This window comes from Prinia subflava, chromosome 12, assembly GCF_021018805.1.
Source record: "Prinia subflava isolate CZ2003 ecotype Zambia chromosome 12, Cam_Psub_1.2, whole genome shotgun sequence".
Classification (NCBI taxonomy): Eukaryota; Metazoa; Chordata; class Aves; order Passeriformes; family Cisticolidae; genus Prinia; species Prinia subflava.
This window is the reverse complement of record NC_086258.1, coordinates 7,535,981-7,554,984: the sequence shown is the minus strand read 5'-3', so window position 1 is coordinate 7,554,984 and position 19,004 is coordinate 7,535,981. Positions and strand designations below refer to the sequence as shown.

Genomic DNA, 19,004 nt, shown 5'->3' with positions numbered 1-19,004 from the left:
AAATAACCTAAAAAATACATTTACATGAAACTTGTGTGAATATTTGCCACTGCTCTGAAATCCTTCTTCCTGCCACAGCTTGTCCACAGTCTCAACCACAATTTTTGTCAAATGAAGATACAGACTAATAGCACAGCCCCTGTTCTTATCTGAGTAAGTCAGTCATGGAATCAAACCTGGCATTAAGAGACAGAATTCTTTTATTTTCTCACAGAAAAGAAGTGGTGGCATCACTGTCAGATATCCAACAGCAGAACCACAGAAAGGGTGGCTGGGGAGGGACCTCAGGATGTCATTTAGCCCTCCCACACAAAGCCAGCTGTCACCAGGGCTTGCAGAAGTGCCTCAGTTCAGCCAACTTGTGCAAACATTCAAGCTTTGAGTGACCAGTCCTAGGGTGGCACTGCCCACCCCACACATCTCCCTGTGCTGGCAGTTTATCCTCATCTTTGCCTTCTTTATTCCAGTCCAGAACTTCACTGTGCCTCAGTTTTGAGGGGCATTTACACTGCAAGAGAGTGAATTTAATGGCTAGAACATTGCTGGTGGTGTACAGAGGTTTATACTGGAACACCAAGAAATCAAATTACTCTTATAAAAGGTCCCACCACATTACAGGGGCACTGACACTCCAGTGCCCAAGTCACCCCCTGCAGACATGTAAACTGCATTAATGCCAGCCAGATCAGACAGAAAATCCAAATGAGGAAGATTTGCTAAATATTTGGGGGTTACATGTCTTTTGTATGATCTTATCAAGACTGAGATCCCAAAGGAGTCAGCAGATATTGTTCTTACTCAACAGATGAGGAAGCAATTGCAAGATTAAATGTGTGCTGTGAGCAGGCAGCAGAGACTAACTGGGCCTTTCTCAGGGCAGTGTTTTATTTGGGCTCAATAGCGTGATATTCAGCCCAGAAATGGGTTCTGTGATCCTTCACATTTTCATGGAACTCAATTTCAGCTTGGCTTCCTGTCGACTGCCACAGGAATTGCTGCTTCCCACGGAACACCACTGTCTTCATGGTGCTGACATCTCGGACCTGCAGGAAGAAAAACCAAACCATTTTATCTCAGCAGAAATTATTTCTACACATGAAATAAGTACCTAAAAAATACTGGAGACTTGCAGATTGGTCACTCAGTGAAAAGCTGTGCTACCAAGGTTAGAAGAAATACAGCAGATATCAGAAATTCCCACTCCCATCCACATTTACACAACAGAGATCAGATCCCCGATCTGTGACTGAACTGTGCACCGGGGTGGGAGGCTCTAACAGAGATGGGTTTGTTCCCATCCAAACCACCCCCCTGGGGCTCCTGCCTCCTCACCAGGATGTAGTTGAAGTGTGTGTGGTTGCCCTGGGGGCCCAGGTCGGTGCTGAGGGCGCGGATGGAGATGCGCTGCCGCGGGGCCACCGTGATAAAGGTGCGGCACACGCCCTCCTGCCTCTCACCAGGCAGCTGCACAGGAGCCACGAGTTCACCCCGGGGGCCAAACAGCTGCTGGTCACAGGCTGACAGGGCAAAGGGAGAAGAGAGAATGGCTTAGAGGAGTATCCAGCACCTCCAAGAAAAGAAATTATTTAAATTAAATACAAGCAGAACAGTTTCTTTAGGGATTTTCATCTGGGAACCTTCAAGCATCAGCAAATACCTGTGGGGGGGTTTGCTTTAAAACAAAGGGGGAGTCCACCATTAATACGGATTCCAACATTCCTCAAGAAGGAGATTGTTAGCTGCCAAAAATGAATCAAGATTTCCATATATTTCCAAATGCAACCACCATTCATGGAGCTCCATAGACCTTAACCTAAAGCAAGAGCAAAGCTTTCAGCACAGTACCTTGGTAATATTTCTTGGTTGCAGTTCTGCTGTTGTACTGCAGAATGACCCCGTTTCCTGGCAGCACAACACGCTGTTTCACAATCAGTGTGTTGGTTCTGGAATTTATCAGGGACAGAGGGAGCTTCCTGCAGCCTGTCCGCCACATCATTCGCCCAGAAAACAGCAGGACCTCACCTGGAACGGATGAGCACAGGGCCTAGAAACACTTTTATTTTAAATAAAAGCCACAGTCTCTCTTACACAGGTCTGGAATCGAGTGATTTCTGCATCTTGTTTCTATCTTATCAAAATCTGTCATGAGAACAGGCCAGTTAACTAATCTAACTGCTGATTCCAGCTAGAGGGTACATTACTTTTATAACAGGCCCAAACAAGCAGCTTCTTTAACCCCATAAGCTCCTTTCATCTCATATCCACCAACAAAACAGGTAAGAAACCACTGGGAGAGGGGAGGGCAAGCAGCATCTTCATTTTGTTCCATCTAGCAACAACTCTGTGGAGCAGAAAAACTCAGTAAAATGGTTTAGAGGTGACAGGGGCTCCCAGAGCTTTCCAAGGCACCAGAAAAGGTGCAGCTGGAGATGCAGCTTTGCCCAAGGCTGGATCCCAGAGCTCCAGGCAGTACCTGCACTGCAGTTGAGGGAGCTCTCCAGGACGGTCACCGAGATCTCCTCCCTCAGGGGACGCCCGATGGCCACGGTGCAGTCCCTGCTCCCCACACCCGTCATGTTGATGATGCCAGTGGCAGTGAGAAAGAGGTTTCCACACACACCTGGAGAGCAGAGACAGGTGAGGAACACTCCCAGAAGGAACTACAGGAAAACGATGCCCTTTGTGGCACAGATGAGGTCACATATTCTGGGTAAAGCACAGAAGAGTCAGAGAATCCCAGAACCACAGAACATCCTGAGCTGGAAAGGACCCACAAGGGTCACGGAGTCCAACTGCTGGCCCTGCACAGGACTGCCCCAGGAATCACACCACGGGCCTCAGAGTGTTGTCTAAACACTCCCTCAAGTCCTGAGCCGCTGTCCCACAGGCTCCCAAGTCAGAAGAGTTTTGGCAAGCACAGGGAAGCGACTCATTGTTCCTAGCTCAGGTAAGATGGACGTGCTGGAACAGCAGGTTTTCCCTCCCAGCCAGATGTACTCCCTCCCATGCTCCTGTCCCTGTCTGGCAGCAGCATCAGCACAGCCCAGCTGCACACAGGAAGCTCCTTTTGGCCGTGTCCTCCTCACCTCCATCGAGCTTTGTCTGCTCCCGGGGCCCAGCAGACAGGGGCACATCCAGGTCCTTGTGCCTGTGCTCTGTGGCAGCTGTGGCTGTTGTCAGGTGTGTGGCTGCTGTCACTGCCCCAGGGGACAGGGTCCCCTCCTGCTCAGGACAGGGCCCTGCGGAGCAGCCGCGCACCACGATGGCCTTGGGGAAGCGCCGGCAGAAAAGGGGGTTCACGGGCTTGTGGGTCAGGGAGCTGAGGCAGAAATCCTGCCTGGTCTGGATGCCATTCCCACAGGATGTGGAACACTGCAGAAGAACAAACCCACAGGCTTTTATTGCTGTGTTCTGTTGGTATTTGGAAATCAATGCATTGATAAGCTCATGCATGATCTGGAGGGGTTCACTGATGTTCTTCCACCACCTGCCCTGTCAGGGCTCTTGTTCCATCAGCTATAAGATGCCCCACCTTCCAGGGGACCTTCCAAACTATATATTTAAATTGCAGAACCACTTCCTAAAAAAAATCCCCAGCTATCTGCATTCCAGGAGAAAACATGCCAAAACCATTTCAAAGCTGCAGCCAAAACTTTAGCTGAGGAAGGTGGGAAGCAAACCTACAGCTGCTAAACACAGGGCAGTGGAAAGGCTAGAAAACATCCCTGGAAACAGTTCAGCATTTCTGTGGGAAGCCAACAGACAAGGCAGGAGCTGTTATTTCTCCCCAGGGAAGGGAAGAGCTGGGAAACTGCTGCATCTGAGGGGGAGCAGGTACCTCTGACCACTCGCTGAAGCTCCACTCGTACGAGCACGTTCGGATGACACAGGGGACACTGGTGAGGGGCTTCTCTGCCACAGGGCACAAATGTTCCTCCTGCAAGACCTCCTGGCCGTGGAGGATCTGCACACAGGTGACCAGCTGTGCTGCTAAGCCCAGCCCACAGCTGGAGGAGCAGGGCCCAGCTGGGGTTACCTTCCACCTGACAGGGCAGGGAGGACAAAAAGTGAGTTAGGGATGAATGCCTGCCCTGTCTCTCACTGCAGAAAAGGCACTGCAGCCCCCTCACCCTTCCTCCTTCTTCATCCTCTGCCTCACATGGTCTATGGTGCTTGCAATGCAGCCTGGAGCAGGTTTGGAGTTGGATACAGAGGGCATTCCTATTTTGCCAGGAGCCCACAGATTTCAAACCCACACTGAATCTTACTCTGCGTCCATGACTGCCCTCCCCAGGGTGACACTCACAGTCTGAACTGCAGAAACAATCTTATCTGCCTCCAAAACACACACACCACTGAACTCTCAGATCAGGATGAGACCCAGATGCCCTGGGAGTGGCATCCTGGGAGTGTAAGAAAAGTTCCAGTAGTGTTCCAGTCCCACAGTAAATAGGGCAGGGCAAGCTCACCACAAATCCTAAGGAAAGTGCAATGCATTTCCTTCACTTTTCAGAGCAGCTGTTCCAGATTCTGAGAGTATTTCATTCTTCCCACTTTCCTTGATGCTCTGTGGAAACTGTACAGCTGGCAAATGTGTCACCACCTTTTGCAGCTATGGATTTGTTCCTGCTTCCCCAGAGTAACAGGGGATTGAGAGGCTTTCAGTTTTTCTCTGGACTCAGCCTCTGAGTACTACAATTACTTCTGTCTGAGATGTACCAGCCCAGGAAGAACTCTGAGTTTGCTGAGTGTGGAGCAGTGCTACAATTTTTGCAGCTGGCTGTGTTTCTAAAGGAGGGGAGAGTAGCCAGACTCTTCCTTTACCAGAGAGAGAAAGGAAAGACCCCTCACTGTCTCATTGTCTCTTGGTAACTGCTTTACCTCGGTGGGCAGGGGTTGAGATCACAGACTTCCACCCTGCTCTCTGGCTTTGGCACTGGCTGACAGTTTTCCTCCTGGGTTTCTTCTTTGGTGTCAAAGGCCACACACACATAGTGCAGCTGAGTCTTACCTAGGAAGGGAAGCAATCTGACTGCATGGTTTGGATGCAAGGGTTGAAAATGGGTCAGAAATGTCACATCTGTGTGTACAAAACAAGCAAACTCTGCCCAAGCCATGGCACTCTTACTGCACTCATCCCCCCAGCTCTGAAGCACAGCAGCAGCCACACCACCCTCTAAATTATTCTGTCTCAGCCTGTCCCAAAAAAATTCTGATCACAGCTACACTTAGAACTGTAGAGGGGGAAAGAGCAGGTGGGCCCCGAGGTTCCCAGGCACTGAACTCACACCTACAGCCAAGCAACATTTCCCTGCAGCACAGAAAGGCCTCACCTCTGCCACAGGAGACAGAACACTCCCCAGCTACAGGGCTCCACACATACACAGTCTGATTCTCCAGCTGGACATGCCCAAGTGACTCCAGAGGCTGAAGTAAGTGTGAATCTTCCTCCTCAGAACAGAGCAAAAACAGCTGCCCTAAACAATCCAGCACGATGAACTGAGGAATCCAGCAGCATAACTAAAGAGGGATGGAGCTGTCTAAAGTGGCAGGATGAACTTTTAACTGGGCAGAGCAGTGGTGTAAACCACCCTCCAGGCTCCAGGAGTAAGCTGGTGGTTCTTAACTGGTGGATAAAAGTGCAAAGCTCCCAGTGAGGCTCCTGAAAAGCCAAGCCAGCAAACTCACTCTGTCCCAGCCCAAAGGGCAGACGTTGACCACACATGGCACAAGGGAGGGGGGTTTTTCCTCTGCTGGGCACAGGCTGGCATCCACCACCGTCTCCAGGCCAGCACGGAACTGCACACAGGTCAGGTTCTGCTGGGCAACTCCAGTCCCACACACAGCAGAGCATTCACCTCTCTGGGACATCTTCCACCTGAGAGGGAGGCAATTGCATCACCCCATTTCCCATCTGGATCAGGGAGGTTTTTTACTGGTTACAGAAATGGGTCATGTAGAGTATTCAGCTTCTCTCAGTTTCAAAAGCCCTGTCTGGATGTGGCTGAGAGGACAATTAAATCCTTTCACTGACAGCTTGCAAGGACTGAAAGCATCTAAGCTAAGGGTGCAATCACTTTTTATTGAACACTAAAATGTCTCTGAGGGCAATGTCTGGGCAGGCTTGGCCCTTGGTCCTCCTTCCAAAATAATCAACACAAAGGTCAACCCTTTTTGTTGGCACCATCTCAGAAAGGATGTGAGAGGCATCTTCTTCTGGCCATACCCTCAAAGCATCTTTATTTACCAGATTACTGTAAAATACTGAAGGATTATTTCCCATTCCTTCAGCTGACATCTCAATTATCTCACAGGACAGACAGAACGTGGTTTGGGATCTGCTACCCCATTACAATTAGGAGGAAATTACTTCATATTTCTCCTTTTTTTTTGACCTTTCACAACACAAACACAGAGCCTGGGTTAAGGCAGAGAAAAGCAGGAATGGAGCTGAGCTCCCAGGAACACCAACCTGTAGAGGCACGGCTCCATGGCACAGGGTCTGTGCCCTGGGAGGGGCTGTGGCAGCTCCAGGCACCACTGATCCTCTGTGACCTCATTCCTGGCCTGATCAAAGCACACGTGAGCCACTGGCTGCACCCCTGGGACACAGAAGGAAAAGGAATTGAAGGAATAACCAAAGTGAACAGCTCCCCTCTGTTGTGGAAGATGCAGGAATACAGGAAGCCTGAACTCCCACACATCCCATTTTCTTACCCAGGTGATTTTGCTTTACTCAGTCACACATAAACACCTTCTTTGTGATATAACAAGAGTTTTAAAGTGATTTTCCAAGGTGAGCACCCCAGCAGAGGAGAAGTTTGATTGATAACCCACTGCCCAAATGGAAAGGTTGCTCTGAACTGGCCGTTTGAAAGAACAAGGATATCAATCACACTTTGGAACAAATTCCTTCTAATTATCTGATGATTGATGAGGGACAGCAAACAAGATCTAGGAGGGAGCTGGTTTTAAATGCCATTGTGTAGAAGTGACCAGGTAATATCATCACACAGCCCTCGTGCTCCAACAGCACCAACCTCCTCAAAGGCATCACCAACAGCCAAAACCAGAGGTACTGGGAGACAAACTGGAGACTTCCAGTGCCTGCAGCAGGCAGGGAATGAAATATTCATAAGCTACAGCTATAAAGAAGATTTTTAACAATAATGAACAGAAAAAGCAAAGCAGATGAGAAGTCAAATTCAAAGCCATTACAAGCAAAGCTAAAAGGAATCTCCTTTTAGAGAACAGGCTACAAGGAGAGCCAGGCATTCCTGAATCTCAAGCAGCACAACCCTGAGCACCAAATGTCCAGAATCCAGCAGCAGCCTTATCTTTGCTCTGCCCTCCTCGTTTTCAAATAATGGCTACTGCTAAGGAGGGCTGTGCATCACCTTCAGCTCTCAAGATGCAATTTCAGCCCAGATTCCCAACTCTGTTATTTTCAGTCCTGAGTTTCTCATTCTTTTTTCTCTTTGTGGCTGCGCTAGCTGGAGGCTCTGGAGCATTTTGAGCTCTTTCCTTCAGGGTTTCAGCAATCAGTTCACCTGGGGGATTTGCTGGAGAAAAGCTCTCCAGGCATAACTAGTTGTGTAGATTGACTTCCATAAATATTCATTAATGTATTTTCTAAATCCTTGTCACAGAAGTCTTGAGAGGCCTGACAGTGTCATCTGAATTATCTGGTAAACAAGATGTCAGGCCATCTATCAGAGTGAACTGTTCCCATCTGCATTATGATTCCTTCAGGGAGACAGAAAGGATTAGCCATGGCACAGGAATAGAATTCTAAGAAGGAAGTTTCATAATTAGCTCTGAGGCTTTAGTCAGACACCAGATACCCCTTTGGTCTCAGACTTCTGATGTTTAGCCAACTTCAAATTACAGTCTTCAGCAACGTTGAAACATCTCAGAAAATTATTTAGTCTTAAAACCAAGAGTTCAGTTAAAACCTATTTTAAAATCCTCACCATGATCAAACATTTTCAGCATCATTTTGATGATTCAGTTCATTTGCTGATTTGTTAATTTAATTCAAAAGCTCCACCATTTTTTTCTTTGGTTCAGTCGAACACTATCAACTGCAGCAATAATTTCCAGCAATCTGCTTTGAAATTCAGTTCAGACCAAAGCAGAAGTCTCCATACAAAGTAAAAACTGAGTTCTGCTGCCTCACCTTCCCCACAGGTGACTGAGCACGGGCCCTGCTGAGGAATCCACAGGTAGGTCAGGTTCTCCCTGGGGACAAAGTAGCTGAAGGTGATGTCTGGGTTGGTGGCATTGCCATATTCTTTTGTGTACCTCCTGTAGACCTGGGGAAGGAAAAACTGTGCTCAATGGACAAGAAAACTTGGATTTATTTCTTAGGATGGAGGAAGGAGAAGCCATTCTCCCTTCTTTCCATCCAATCCTGAGCCTCAGTGCAATCCTGAGCCTCAGTCCCAGCCAGATGCAGTCAGAGCAGCCACGCTGTGAATTTTGGGCACTGAAGGTGATTAGGCCAAGCAGAAGGTTTAACTCAGTGTGGTTTTCCCCACATGACCACCCCCAGAGCTGCAGGAAGCCTGTGGGCAACCGTTCCCAAAAAGAGCAATACTATCACAGTGAACACCACCTCAAAGCCACCTGAATCCACCACACCTGGATTCTGCAGCAAAGCCACCCAAACCAGGCCACTTCTGACTGGCCCCCTTCCAACCCTGCTGCTTTAATTCACCTGTATTTCAATTTCTTCCTGTGTTGGCCCATCCACGTGGATTTCCTCCAGGCTTGGCAGGTTGTCCTGGGTGAGAAACACTTGGTATTTGATCTGCTTGTCCTCCAGAGCTGACGGGTAGGTGACATTCAGTGAGATTTTTCCTTTTCCAGCCACCACGTACTCTCCTTTAACCTTGACAGCTGGAGAAGCCAGAGGAGCAGTGAGGTTAAGGGACATGATGTGATCACCAGGATCCCCTGGTGCTGGCAGCTGCTGCTGCCCACCTGGTAGAAACCAGTTTGATCCAAGTTTGGCATCCCATGGACTGTGATTCCTACAGCTTCCCTCTGGAGAGCATCCCACAAGGCAAAATGCAGCACCAAAAATTCCATTTCTTGGTTTGCACAAGCTCCTTTCCTGCATCCCCTCCTCTCCTTTTCATTCCACTCACCCAGGTGTGTGAAGAGAGGCCTCCTGTTGGTGACACGGACCGAGGTGGTGTTGTAGGGCAGGGACAGAAATGTCACATACTCTGGAAGGGTGGAAAGGAGAAAGATGTGGTCACCCTCCATCCCTGAAACTCTGTGGGAAAGGATGGGGATTGCAGCTCAACTCCTAAATTCACCCGGACCCTGCTCCTTGCCTGGAACACAGCGCTGGTGACACAGCAAACACAACTGAGCTGCTCTGTGTGTCCTGGTCTCACATTTCTTTGGTTCTTTTGAGGTTCTCTGCTAACATGAGGCTGCAAGAGCCAGACCAGGTCCTGAATTTAACATCTCAGGAAGCAAGGACAACACTCTCAAGGACATGGTGGGATTGGTGGGCTGTCCTGTGCAGGGCCAGGAGTTGGACTCAGTGATCCCTGTGGATCCCTTCCAATGTGGGATATTTATCATTCCATGATCTGATATCACCCCCAGCTCCCAACAATTTCCAGGACTTCCCAAACAGTTACATTTCTGATCCACATCCAGAGAATTATGACAAAAAAAGGCATTCTGCCCACCTCCCTCAGCACTGACCACCCGAAATCCATCTCCACACCCTCCATAAAATAAAATCAAGCAGAAGCAGAAGGGAGAACTCATACACAGAAGATCTGGAACACTGCACACAAACATGCAGCACACAAACAGCAGAGCCTGAGGGGGAGGACTACACACCTTTAGCTTTCCCTTCTGTGTAGGATCCACTCACTCTGGTGCAGGTGGAGTTATCACCCCCACAGACCTTGCAGGGATCCATGGACTTCCTGGAGCCCATCTGGCCATCACACCCGAATGCCTGAGCAGAGGGGAGAGGCTGTCAGCCTGGCCTGTTCTGAGAAAACAAGGCAGCAAAAGCAACGTTGCCTGAGTTCCTGAAACTGCCCTTCCCATTTGGAATTTGGATTTAGGAAGGCAACAAAGGAAAAGATGTGTTTGTACCTAGAGCTGCCACTGGATAGCAGTGTGCAAAGCCAGGGACTGGGAGGTCTTAGCTGAGAGCACAGCTCTCAGTAATTGTGACATTTTCTTTCCCACAAGAAGCAGCCCAAAAAATCTCTCCTGTGACCTAAACCCAAAGCTCTGTGCTCTCTTCTAGGAACTCTTTCTGGAGGGAGGAAGGAAGGGAGGAAAAAACAAAAGCCCAAGAGAACACTGAACATGAATGGCAGGTTCCAAAGGCATCTTTAGCTCCCCAGACTCCAAAGCCAAAGTGAGCTCATATCACTGCAGCCCCACGGAACTCAGAAGAGATTCTATCCCCATTCCCATGAACAAGACTAATTTACACAAAGTTACAGGAGGATCTCAGCAGGCTTAACAGCAAAACATGTGCAACTGCTGAATTTATGCTGGAGCCACTGATCCCAGGCTTTGGAAGCTGCCATAACATGCATATTTATCACTGCTGCCAATAAAACAGCCAAAATCAGAACAGGTTGTGCCTACACCCTCTGCTGTTCATCGGGGGAAACACTTCACAAAACATGGTGAGCATGAGGATAATGAGAAAAACATAAAATTTACAAAGAGTATTCTGGGAATGTAAAGAAACAACAGAAAACATCCACCCGGGTCAGCACTGAGCAGTTCCTAAGATGCAGACAGCGCGGGGGAGTTGTATCCAAGGTCATCAGGAAAGAATGCCTTCCTCAGGTCCAATGCAGGCAAAATCTCCAGAAGTTACACTTCAGTTTTGATCAGCAATACTCCAAAAATCAATTTGTCCCCAGGTTTTGCTCCTTATCTTGCCCCTGACTCAGTGATTCAAGTCATGGAACTTCCCCCCAAGCCAGTCACCAGTTTATGGGGCTAATTACAGCAGGCAAGCTGAGCAGCTAATGATGTCTCCTCCACCAACACACAAACCAATTGCTCCTTGGATTAGGGATGAATAGCCCTGTGTGTTTACTGCATAATTAGCAGAATGTCTTATCCAGAGGGCACTGGATGCACAGACAGAACAGTAGATTTTTGGACTCCATCCAACACAACAAACACAAAACTCTCTTCTGAGAAGAGCTGGCTCTGTTGTTTGGGACACTGTGGTTTTTCCTAGCACGATTTCCCCTGGCTCCTTTGGTGCAGGTCACCTGTCAGGAGCTCACCTGGCCTCCCCAGTCACTTACTGTGCATCTCCCCATCACACACAGGTGCAGATCCCCGTGGTGCTCCGTGCCATCCTGCTCACACCTGGTTCCATCCAGGAAATTGTCCCCGCGGCTCACCATGAACTCCTTGCCCACAGCCCTGCACATGTGCTTGCAGAGCAGGTCCCCTGGAGCAGGCAGGCACAAGGAAGGAGTTACTCTTTCAGGAAGGCACTTGATGGCTGCTCATCAAGCCATGGGAAAAAGCCCAGAGAGGTTGTGGCTCCCTGGAAGTGTCCAAGGCCAGGCTGGACAGGGCTTGGAGCAACCTGGGATAGTGGAAGGTGTCCCTGCCACAGTGGGATGAGATGAGTTTTAAGGTCCTCTCCAACCCAACCATTCTGGAATTCTGTGATCTCTCAGAAAGCAGCCAGGTTTCATGTGGAAACTAGAACACTCAGTGAAACAGCCTTTTCATTGCAAAGCACATCAGATCCACGAGCAGTCCCTGCACAAACTGAGATTCCAGACACTCCTTACCTTTGGCAAAGCCAACAGCGGAGGTCCAGCTATAAAAGGACGGCGTTTCTACATCAAGGTAGAGTGGCTTTAAATTTGTTGCTGCACATTGTTCAGCCATGAAGTCTTGCTGGGTCGTCAGACAGGCCTGGATCCCAGAGAGATAATTGTGTAAGGAAAGGAAGTGACTGAGCACTGACAATTAACCCTCTAGCCAAAGGCAAAATGCAGTGGCTGGTGACTAAAACACACAAACAACTGCAAAGAAAGAGAACCACTTTAAAGTGAAGCTGCAGGATATGCAGAGAATTGTGCTTGGAAGCTGCTATCTTTGCAATTTATATAAAATAAATAGATAAGGAAAACAGGAACAATATAAGAAAGTCCCTCTGAGGAAAACCATCATCGTGAGTCACTATTTTCTCAGCATCTGTCCTGCTGTTGGGGCATAGAGAAAACGCTTCATTACACGTGAATGATGCTATTAAATAACCCTGCTGCCTTCCATGGCACAAATACCTCTCCTGCTGTCAGACAGATGGAGGCTGTACACCAGGTCTTTACCAGAGCAGTCAGCTGTGGGAAGGACAGTCCCAAAACACCCAGCCCTCAAAGGGTTCAGCAGCAGGACACGAGTTCAGATGATGCTGAGCTCCATTACCTGTGTATTGCACAGCTCTGCTTGCACGCTGGCGCCGTGGCACTGCTGCCCTCCAAAAGCAGGCCTGGAAATGACAGATTCCTCAACAGAGGCAGGTTTGACCCAAGCAAAGAGGGAGACTCAGCCCCGAGGCCCTGGGCACAGCCAGGTGCCCATGTCTCACCTGGGGTTGTTGCAGAAGCGCTGCCTCAGCACCACCCCCCCGCCGCAGCTGCGGGAGCAGGGGGAGAGGGGGCTCCAGGCTGACCAGTGCCCGTGGACCACAGCCAGGGGGTTCAGCTCCTCCAGAGAGCTGCACTGACCCTTGGAGCACCACTAGGACCAAGAACACAACAGCTGGCAGCAGTGAATATGGCAGGGCTGGGATCTAAAGGGTTGGCACAAGTCCCCATCTTTGGCAGGCCAGCTGCAGAGAATCCCAGGGTGAATGAGGCACCTTCTCACAAGAGGCTGAGGAGTCCCCTTCCTAATTAGGGTCTATAATGAGGCTGGGGTCTCATTATATATATATACAGCAAAGAGCAGGCAGGTCATTTCAAGTAGCAGGAGAGCTCAGAAATCAGGCTATAGAACAGCAAACAACTCCAGAGATACAGACAAGGTGGAAAGAGCAAGACCAGGACATAACAGTGCCGGTTTAGAACTGGTTTTAGCTCCCTGGCCAAGGGGCAGTGAGTGCCAGGTACCTTCCAGACACCGACAAAGCTTTGCAGTCTGAGCTCCACAGCCCCCACGCCCACTCCTGGTGGGAGCCTCCTTACCTTGTTGATCCCACACTCAGTTCCATCCAGGAGGGGAACCAGAAGCCGAGTACAGCTGGATTTGTCTGCTGGTTGCACATGGCAGGAGAGAACTTTACAGATGTCCTGGTGTGACAAGAAAATCAAAGAGTTCAGGGAGTCAGGCTCAACAACACAGCAGTCCCAGAAGTCCCAATAGTGCATGTCCCAGGTTTTCCCACAGACACCCAACACTGCAAGTTCCTTCATTTTTCCTGCTACTGGAGAAAAGCTGTGAGGAAGTCAAGAGATCATCACTGTAGTGATCACCAGCTGGAATGCTGGAAGATGATGAACTGAAGCAATTAAAGTTTCACCCACCTTAGTGTTTCCTCATTAACAAAACATGTCCAGATGGCAGCTATTAAACACGCTGTGCTTCCCAGACAAAGGGATTTGAGCTGTGGCTGGAGGAGTCCAGTGAACAAAAATTCCCCAAGGCAAGACCCTGAGTGGGTGCACCCAGCTGTGCACAACAGCACCCAACTGTGCCAACCTTACAGGAGATGTATGTGGAGGAAGGAGGCGATGGACAGAAGGGAAACATTTTGAAAGCTTTGCCGAGAAATCTGTGGCAGAAAAGCACCAATCCCTTCAGAATGAAAATGCTGCCAGCCCCTTCTCCCAGATTTTGGCTCCTGAGCCTTTCCCTGCTGCCCTTAGCAAGACAGACAAACGTTCTACCTACAACACTGCTGTCAGCAAAGGTGCAAGCTGTGGCCACGCTCCCAAAGGCAATTTTACACTGCTCATCTGCTCCGTAGTACAAGCCAGGCTTCCACCCCGGGATGCTGCCGTCCATGTCCGGCAGGTCATTCAAGCAGCTTGTCTGGCCTGTACTGAGAGAAACAGGAGGAATAACACTTTCCCAGCTGTGGGCAGTGAGGACAAGGACATGTTTGCAAACTTGTGCTGAGTTTCACTCTGGGAGTTGGCTGCTGCTCTCCCAGACAACACATGCTCGCTGTGGGCTGGGATGGATTTAGTTGCAGCAGCTGCCTGGAGATGCTCACAGTTCCCTGCTGCTGGAGTTCTATCACATTCCTGTTCTGCACCCAGCCAGCAGTGCCTGTCTGAGCCTGGATGCTCTGGTGCTGTAAATAAAATGTGCAGCCTGAGCCAGTGTCTGAGAAATCCAACCCAGCCCAGGCACGTCAGGCACCAACCAAAGCCACTTCCAGCTACATGAAGCAAAAACTGGGTTTAACCTCAGCAAAAAGTGCTAAGAAATAAACAAGCCCCAAGCTTTTTACTGTTCATCATTCTTCAAGAAACCTTTCTATTCTTTGAGTTTTTCTCTCCTAAGCTCCCAGCACAGGGAACTGAAGAACTGAACCATTCCCTTACCTGACAAGGGTCAGGAACTGCTCCCGACTGCACGGGGACCAGGTGAGGTCGATGCTGTTGTGGTTTCCTGCTGAGCCCATGATGTGGCCACTGCTGCTGCACAGATTCCCCTCTCCATCGTGGGCAATGCCAAGGCTGCAACAGAAGCAGCACAGAGCCCTGAGGAGAAGAAACCCCGAGGCTGGATTCCCTCAGAGCCTCCCTTCTCTAAGCAAGGACTGAGCTCCCTCTGCAGCCCTTCCTCCTGCTGTTCTCACAAAGGGTTCCTCTCCTTTTTGCAGCTTCTAATTGTCATAGGACATGCAGGAATGCAAGAAATGCAAGGAACTCCTTCCAAAATAATCCATGATGATGACCAAAAGGTTTAGAATATTTCATAGGAAATTCCCTTTTATGTCAAGAGTCCTTTTGCTTCCTTCCTTAAACTGGAGGATGTTTTTACCCAAATAAAACTTAGTGGGCTGCTCTGGCAGTTTCCTACTGACCTGTGCCCAATCTCATGGGCTATGGTGACTCCGAGGTCAAAGCCAGTGTCCTGGGTAATGACACAGCTCCAGGAGGAGGAGCAGACTCCCCCTAACTGGGTCACTCCACGAAGCTCCTTGTTCCCATCAGGCAACTCCAGGTCAAACCTAAGGTAAAGGAGACAGGGGGAGGAAAGAGCAAAGAACCCCCACAGCTAAAAACATCAGGTCTAGACATTCAGCTGGATTTATCCAAGCTTTCCTGGTCTAGCTTTGCCAGCTATCTTAACATTTCTTTTGACACAAGTGCCCACTGCTCAGATTTTATGATGATTCCACATTAAAAAATCCAAATGTCCTCAGACAAGCAGAACTGAGGAAAACAACTTAATCCTCTTTCCCAGTCCCTCCCAGGGCAGGGGGCTCAGCACCTGGTGATGTAGAGGACAATGTCAGCATGCTGGGGGTCAGAGTCGTTCTGGGGGTTCACCTTCTTGCTCCACTCACAGACACTGATGAGGGAGGAGGTGATGTTGGTGGTGATGTTCACCTCTGCCTGCAGGGAAGGGACACGTTGGCACATTGCAAACAGCTCTGAGCTCGGACAGCACTCAAACACAGCCCTCCCCTTACCTCTGGCTCTCTCAAAACCAGCATCTGCATGAGGTGAACTCTGAAATGAGCCCCCAGTGAGGCATCTCTGAGCAGCTCTGCTCCCTGAGAGGAGACAGAAAGCATTCAATAAAGGAGGGGCCTTGGGGACTCCCACTCCCCGTTCCCAAAAACTGGACTGCACTCATTACAAAGGTAATGAGGTAAATTACAAAGGTAATTTACAACATTAACATATGCACTACAAATGGGAATAAATCTGTCAAGAGATGAGAACTGGTCGGATCTGTCAGATACTCTGAAGCAGAGAGAAGAATCTGCGTGAAAAGTTTGATAGGGTAGAGTGAATGCTAAAGACTTTTCTGCAGTAGATACACAGAAAAATTCTTAATAATAGCAAAAAGAGACATAAAAATTCTGCAATAAAACAGTGAAGTGTAAAATATAAAATTGATTCAGTGGATTTATTTCAATCCCACTGAAAGCAACACGGTGAGAAATCTCTTTACCTGAGTTGCAACATTAGTAATGAAATCAAGAGCCTTGTTTTAAATCCTCTAAGATCTTCTTTTACTCATGCAGCTCCTAGTCCAAGGGAATTTGGGGAATTCCATGCCCAGGGAAGCACAGAGCCCTGCACAGGAGCTCTGTACCAGGGCCAGGTAACCCCAAGCACCCCGAGGTGCTTCCTGGGACACAGCCTGGAGCCCACTGTGGGGCAGGATCCCAAACAGAGCCACTCACAATGTTCAGGTTGGCCAGGACGTAGCGCTCCGTGTCCTCCTGGTGGTACAAGTAAACATCTGGCCCTGCCACCACCATCAGCTCCAGATGTTTGACAGCTGCCTCAGCCCTCTTGTGCAGGCGAGGAGGAGCCCGCCCTGCTGGACAGCACAAAGGGACACCAGGAGGTTCAAATGCACCAAAAAAGGTCCTACAGATTCTACTGTAAACGTTCCTACTCCCTCTCCCCAAAGGCTGCAATAACTCAGCTGCAAGTCCACTCCTCCAGGGGTTTGCTCAGCTTTCCCACCTCTGTTGGTGTCTTTCACCTGTCAGCAGCTTTAGCAGCAACCTGTGCTATCAAAATAACAACCACCCACATCTGACACTGGTCACACCTCAGCGAGGTGAGAAACGCTTTCAAATCTATTTGTGTATCTGTAAACACTGATTTTTCCTCTGAGCTCATGGGAGCAATCCCACCACCAGGAGCCAGCTTTTCCAGCAGGGAAAAGGCTGGAAAGCCTTCCTCTCTGTGGCTGTTACCTCTGGCTGGCTCTGCCTCTCCTGCAGGACTTTTGAAGAGGATGTGGGGGCTGGAGAAGCCGAGGTCCTTCAGCAGAGCTACATCTTTGCTCCTCACTGGCCTGATGTGAATCTTCTCCTCACCCACGGTGACGACTCCTTGCTGAAGCAGATAAAATCCCACCTCTGAGTTATTCCAAAGATATTTGCTATCCATGGAGATGGCAAAGAGTTCTTCAGTGGATGGTTCACACATGTACACAGAGCTACCAACCCCCCCAAAAAAATGTTTCTGCTCATACTCACCAGCTGCCCTTCACAATAAGTGACTCTGCTCCTGGCCCCAGGAGGCTGCAGGGCCTTTCCACCTGCAAAGCAGTTCCCTGGGAATCTCTTCAGTAAAATCAAGGAGGAGTTCACCACCTGGCTGCTCACAAAGGAGGAGGAAAGGAGGGCGTGGTCCTCCAGGAATTCAAAGGCATAGAGCTGGCCCCAGGCCTGGATGGAGCAGTGCTGGACCCGACAGCGCCTCAGCCCAAAATGTTCTTCTTTACAAGGACAAGTTGGCTCAGCCACAACAAACTCAGGTACTGAAAGAAATGAAAGACCAGAACAAGGGGAGCAGTTATGAGGAAGGATGATACACAAAAAACAAATGTAAGGTCTGTTTTCCCAGGAAAAACACCCTCCAAATGACAGCTGTGGCTCCTGGGGTGATGGAGTCAACAGCCAGAGGATTTCTGTGCCTTTGTGTATTCCAAAGTGGGGATAATCTGACTGGGAACACACAACAGAAACCGAATTTATTGGAGCTTTTGCTCTCTCAATAAGGACAATAATTCATCAAAACACTTTTGTTCCTCAGATTTTAACTGAGTGGGAATTATCACAATACAGACAAAGGCGCTGGGATGAGCACTAGGTGAACTCACAAGGAGACAACACCCTTCCTTTAGGGACTTGAGACTTCAAAACATATCTTTATTCTGAACTATCATCAATCCAGACCCAGATTTCAAATCTCTTTGTGCATTTATTAAAAAAGAAATAATTAATAAGTATTTAAATTTACCCTTAATCTAAAGCTTTTGTCAGAAGATCTGTTAATCTCAGAGAAAAACACCAACACAGAGAATGAGGGCTGCAGCAGAAATGTGCAAAGAGATTGAACACATCTCCTTCAACAGATTTTAAACTTGGACACATCTCTTCATCCTCTCTCACACTGAAACCCAGACTGTCTCGCTTGCACTGGGACTCAGAAACACCAAATTCTGGTCAGGTCAGGGGTTGTTAATCAGTGTCAACCACACAGGGTTAGAAATCAGCGGACAGATGTGTTCCAAAGCGAGGAAGGACCGAGCCCTGCATACCATCAATCACTGAGCTGCTTCCAAAGTAAGACAAAACATCCTCCGCATCCAAAGAGCCGAGGAATTTCTGCAAGAAGAAGAAGAGCTTTACATTTTTTTCACGAAAAACAAGTGGACAAGAGACGATCCCTTCACTGGACCCAACCTGCAAGGAGCGCCAGCGAACAGCTCAGCAGGCGCCAGTGCCAAATCCTCGTGGCTTTACTCCGCGCTAAGCACGGGCTGCACAAGAGGAAACAGCTTTATCTTCGTGCTTAGCGAGCTCGGACGGAGCTTGGCTTACAAACGTGTCGTCTCTCCTCCTTTTTCTTTTTTTTTTTTTAAGCTTTTCTCGGAAGCAGCGCGGCGTTCCTGGAAGGGGCAGACTCACCTCGGGGAGCCAGCACAGCCCCAGCGGCAGCACGGCGAGCGCCCGCAGCGCCCAGCTCAGCCCCATGCCGGACCAGCAGAAGGAGTTTTGGGCCCGGGGCATCACGTGGAGCGGAAGGGAAGAGCAATTCCAGCCTTTGGGCAAACACGCTCTGAGCAAACACGCTCGGAGCGGGGGCGCGGGGGGTCGCGCTGGAGCGCGGCCACCCTTGCGCAATGCCCGCGGCTCCTGCAGATGAGCGCCAGCCCCGGCGGGCCAAGGGGCGGCTCGGGGGCCGTGTGGCCCTGGGGACACACCCGTGAGGGGAGTGAGTGAGGGTCACCCCGCGACCCCCCAGCCCCGGAACCCCGGA

The 19,004-nt window shown here is 49.4% G+C and overlaps 1 protein-coding gene across 3 annotated transcripts; it reads right to left on the bottom strand.

Annotated features, from left to right (window-relative positions):
- Window positions 1-182: 182 nt before the first annotated feature.
- Window positions 183-18,978, bottom strand: ADAMTS13 (ADAM metallopeptidase with thrombospondin type 1 motif 13). 3 transcript variants are annotated; one of them, XM_063410029.1, is made up of 29 exons: window positions 18,653-18,978; window positions 18,283-18,349; window positions 17,216-17,499; window positions 16,931-17,072; window positions 16,406-16,545; window positions 15,683-15,766; window positions 15,481-15,605; window positions 15,071-15,217; window positions 14,586-14,720; window positions 13,927-14,077; window positions 13,221-13,325; window positions 12,623-12,774; window positions 12,460-12,523; window positions 11,820-11,946; window positions 11,319-11,467; window positions 9,868-9,988; window positions 9,153-9,233; window positions 8,720-8,901; window positions 8,180-8,315; window positions 6,473-6,602; window positions 5,689-5,878; window positions 5,334-5,448; window positions 4,882-5,011; window positions 3,839-4,043; window positions 3,087-3,372; window positions 2,474-2,620; window positions 1,846-2,022; window positions 1,333-1,517; window positions 183-1,043 (listed from the first exon to the last, which is right to left on the bottom strand). In XM_063410029.1, the coding sequence occupies exons 1-29, from the start codon at window positions 18,752-18,754 to the stop codon at window positions 885-887; spliced, it is 4,218 nt and encodes a 1,405-aa protein (XP_063266099.1). In that variant the 5' UTR covers window positions 18,755-18,978; the 3' UTR covers window positions 183-884. The 3 variants fall into 3 exon arrangements, with proteins under 3 accessions (XP_063266099.1, XP_063266097.1, XP_063266098.1); XM_063410027.1 differs by having other exon boundaries at window positions 5,334-5,451; window positions 18,653-18,976; XM_063410028.1 differs by having other exon boundaries at window positions 5,334-5,451; window positions 16,406-16,542; window positions 18,653-18,976.
- Window positions 18,979-19,004: the final 26 nt, after the last annotated feature.

Coding starts and splice junctions, on each gene's coding strand:
- ADAMTS13 (XM_063410027.1), bottom strand. CDS start 18,754: ATGCCCCGGGCCCAAAACTCCTTCTGCTGGTCCGGCATGGGGCTGAGC. Junction 13,326..13,926: donor CCTTTGCTGACAGCAGTGTT/GTAGGTAGAACG, acceptor TTGTCACACCAG/GACATCTGTAAAGTTCTCTC. Junction 5,879..6,472: donor ATGGAGCCGTGCCTCTACAG/GTTGGTGTTCCT, acceptor CCTCCCTCTCAG/GTGGAAGATGTCCCAGAGAG.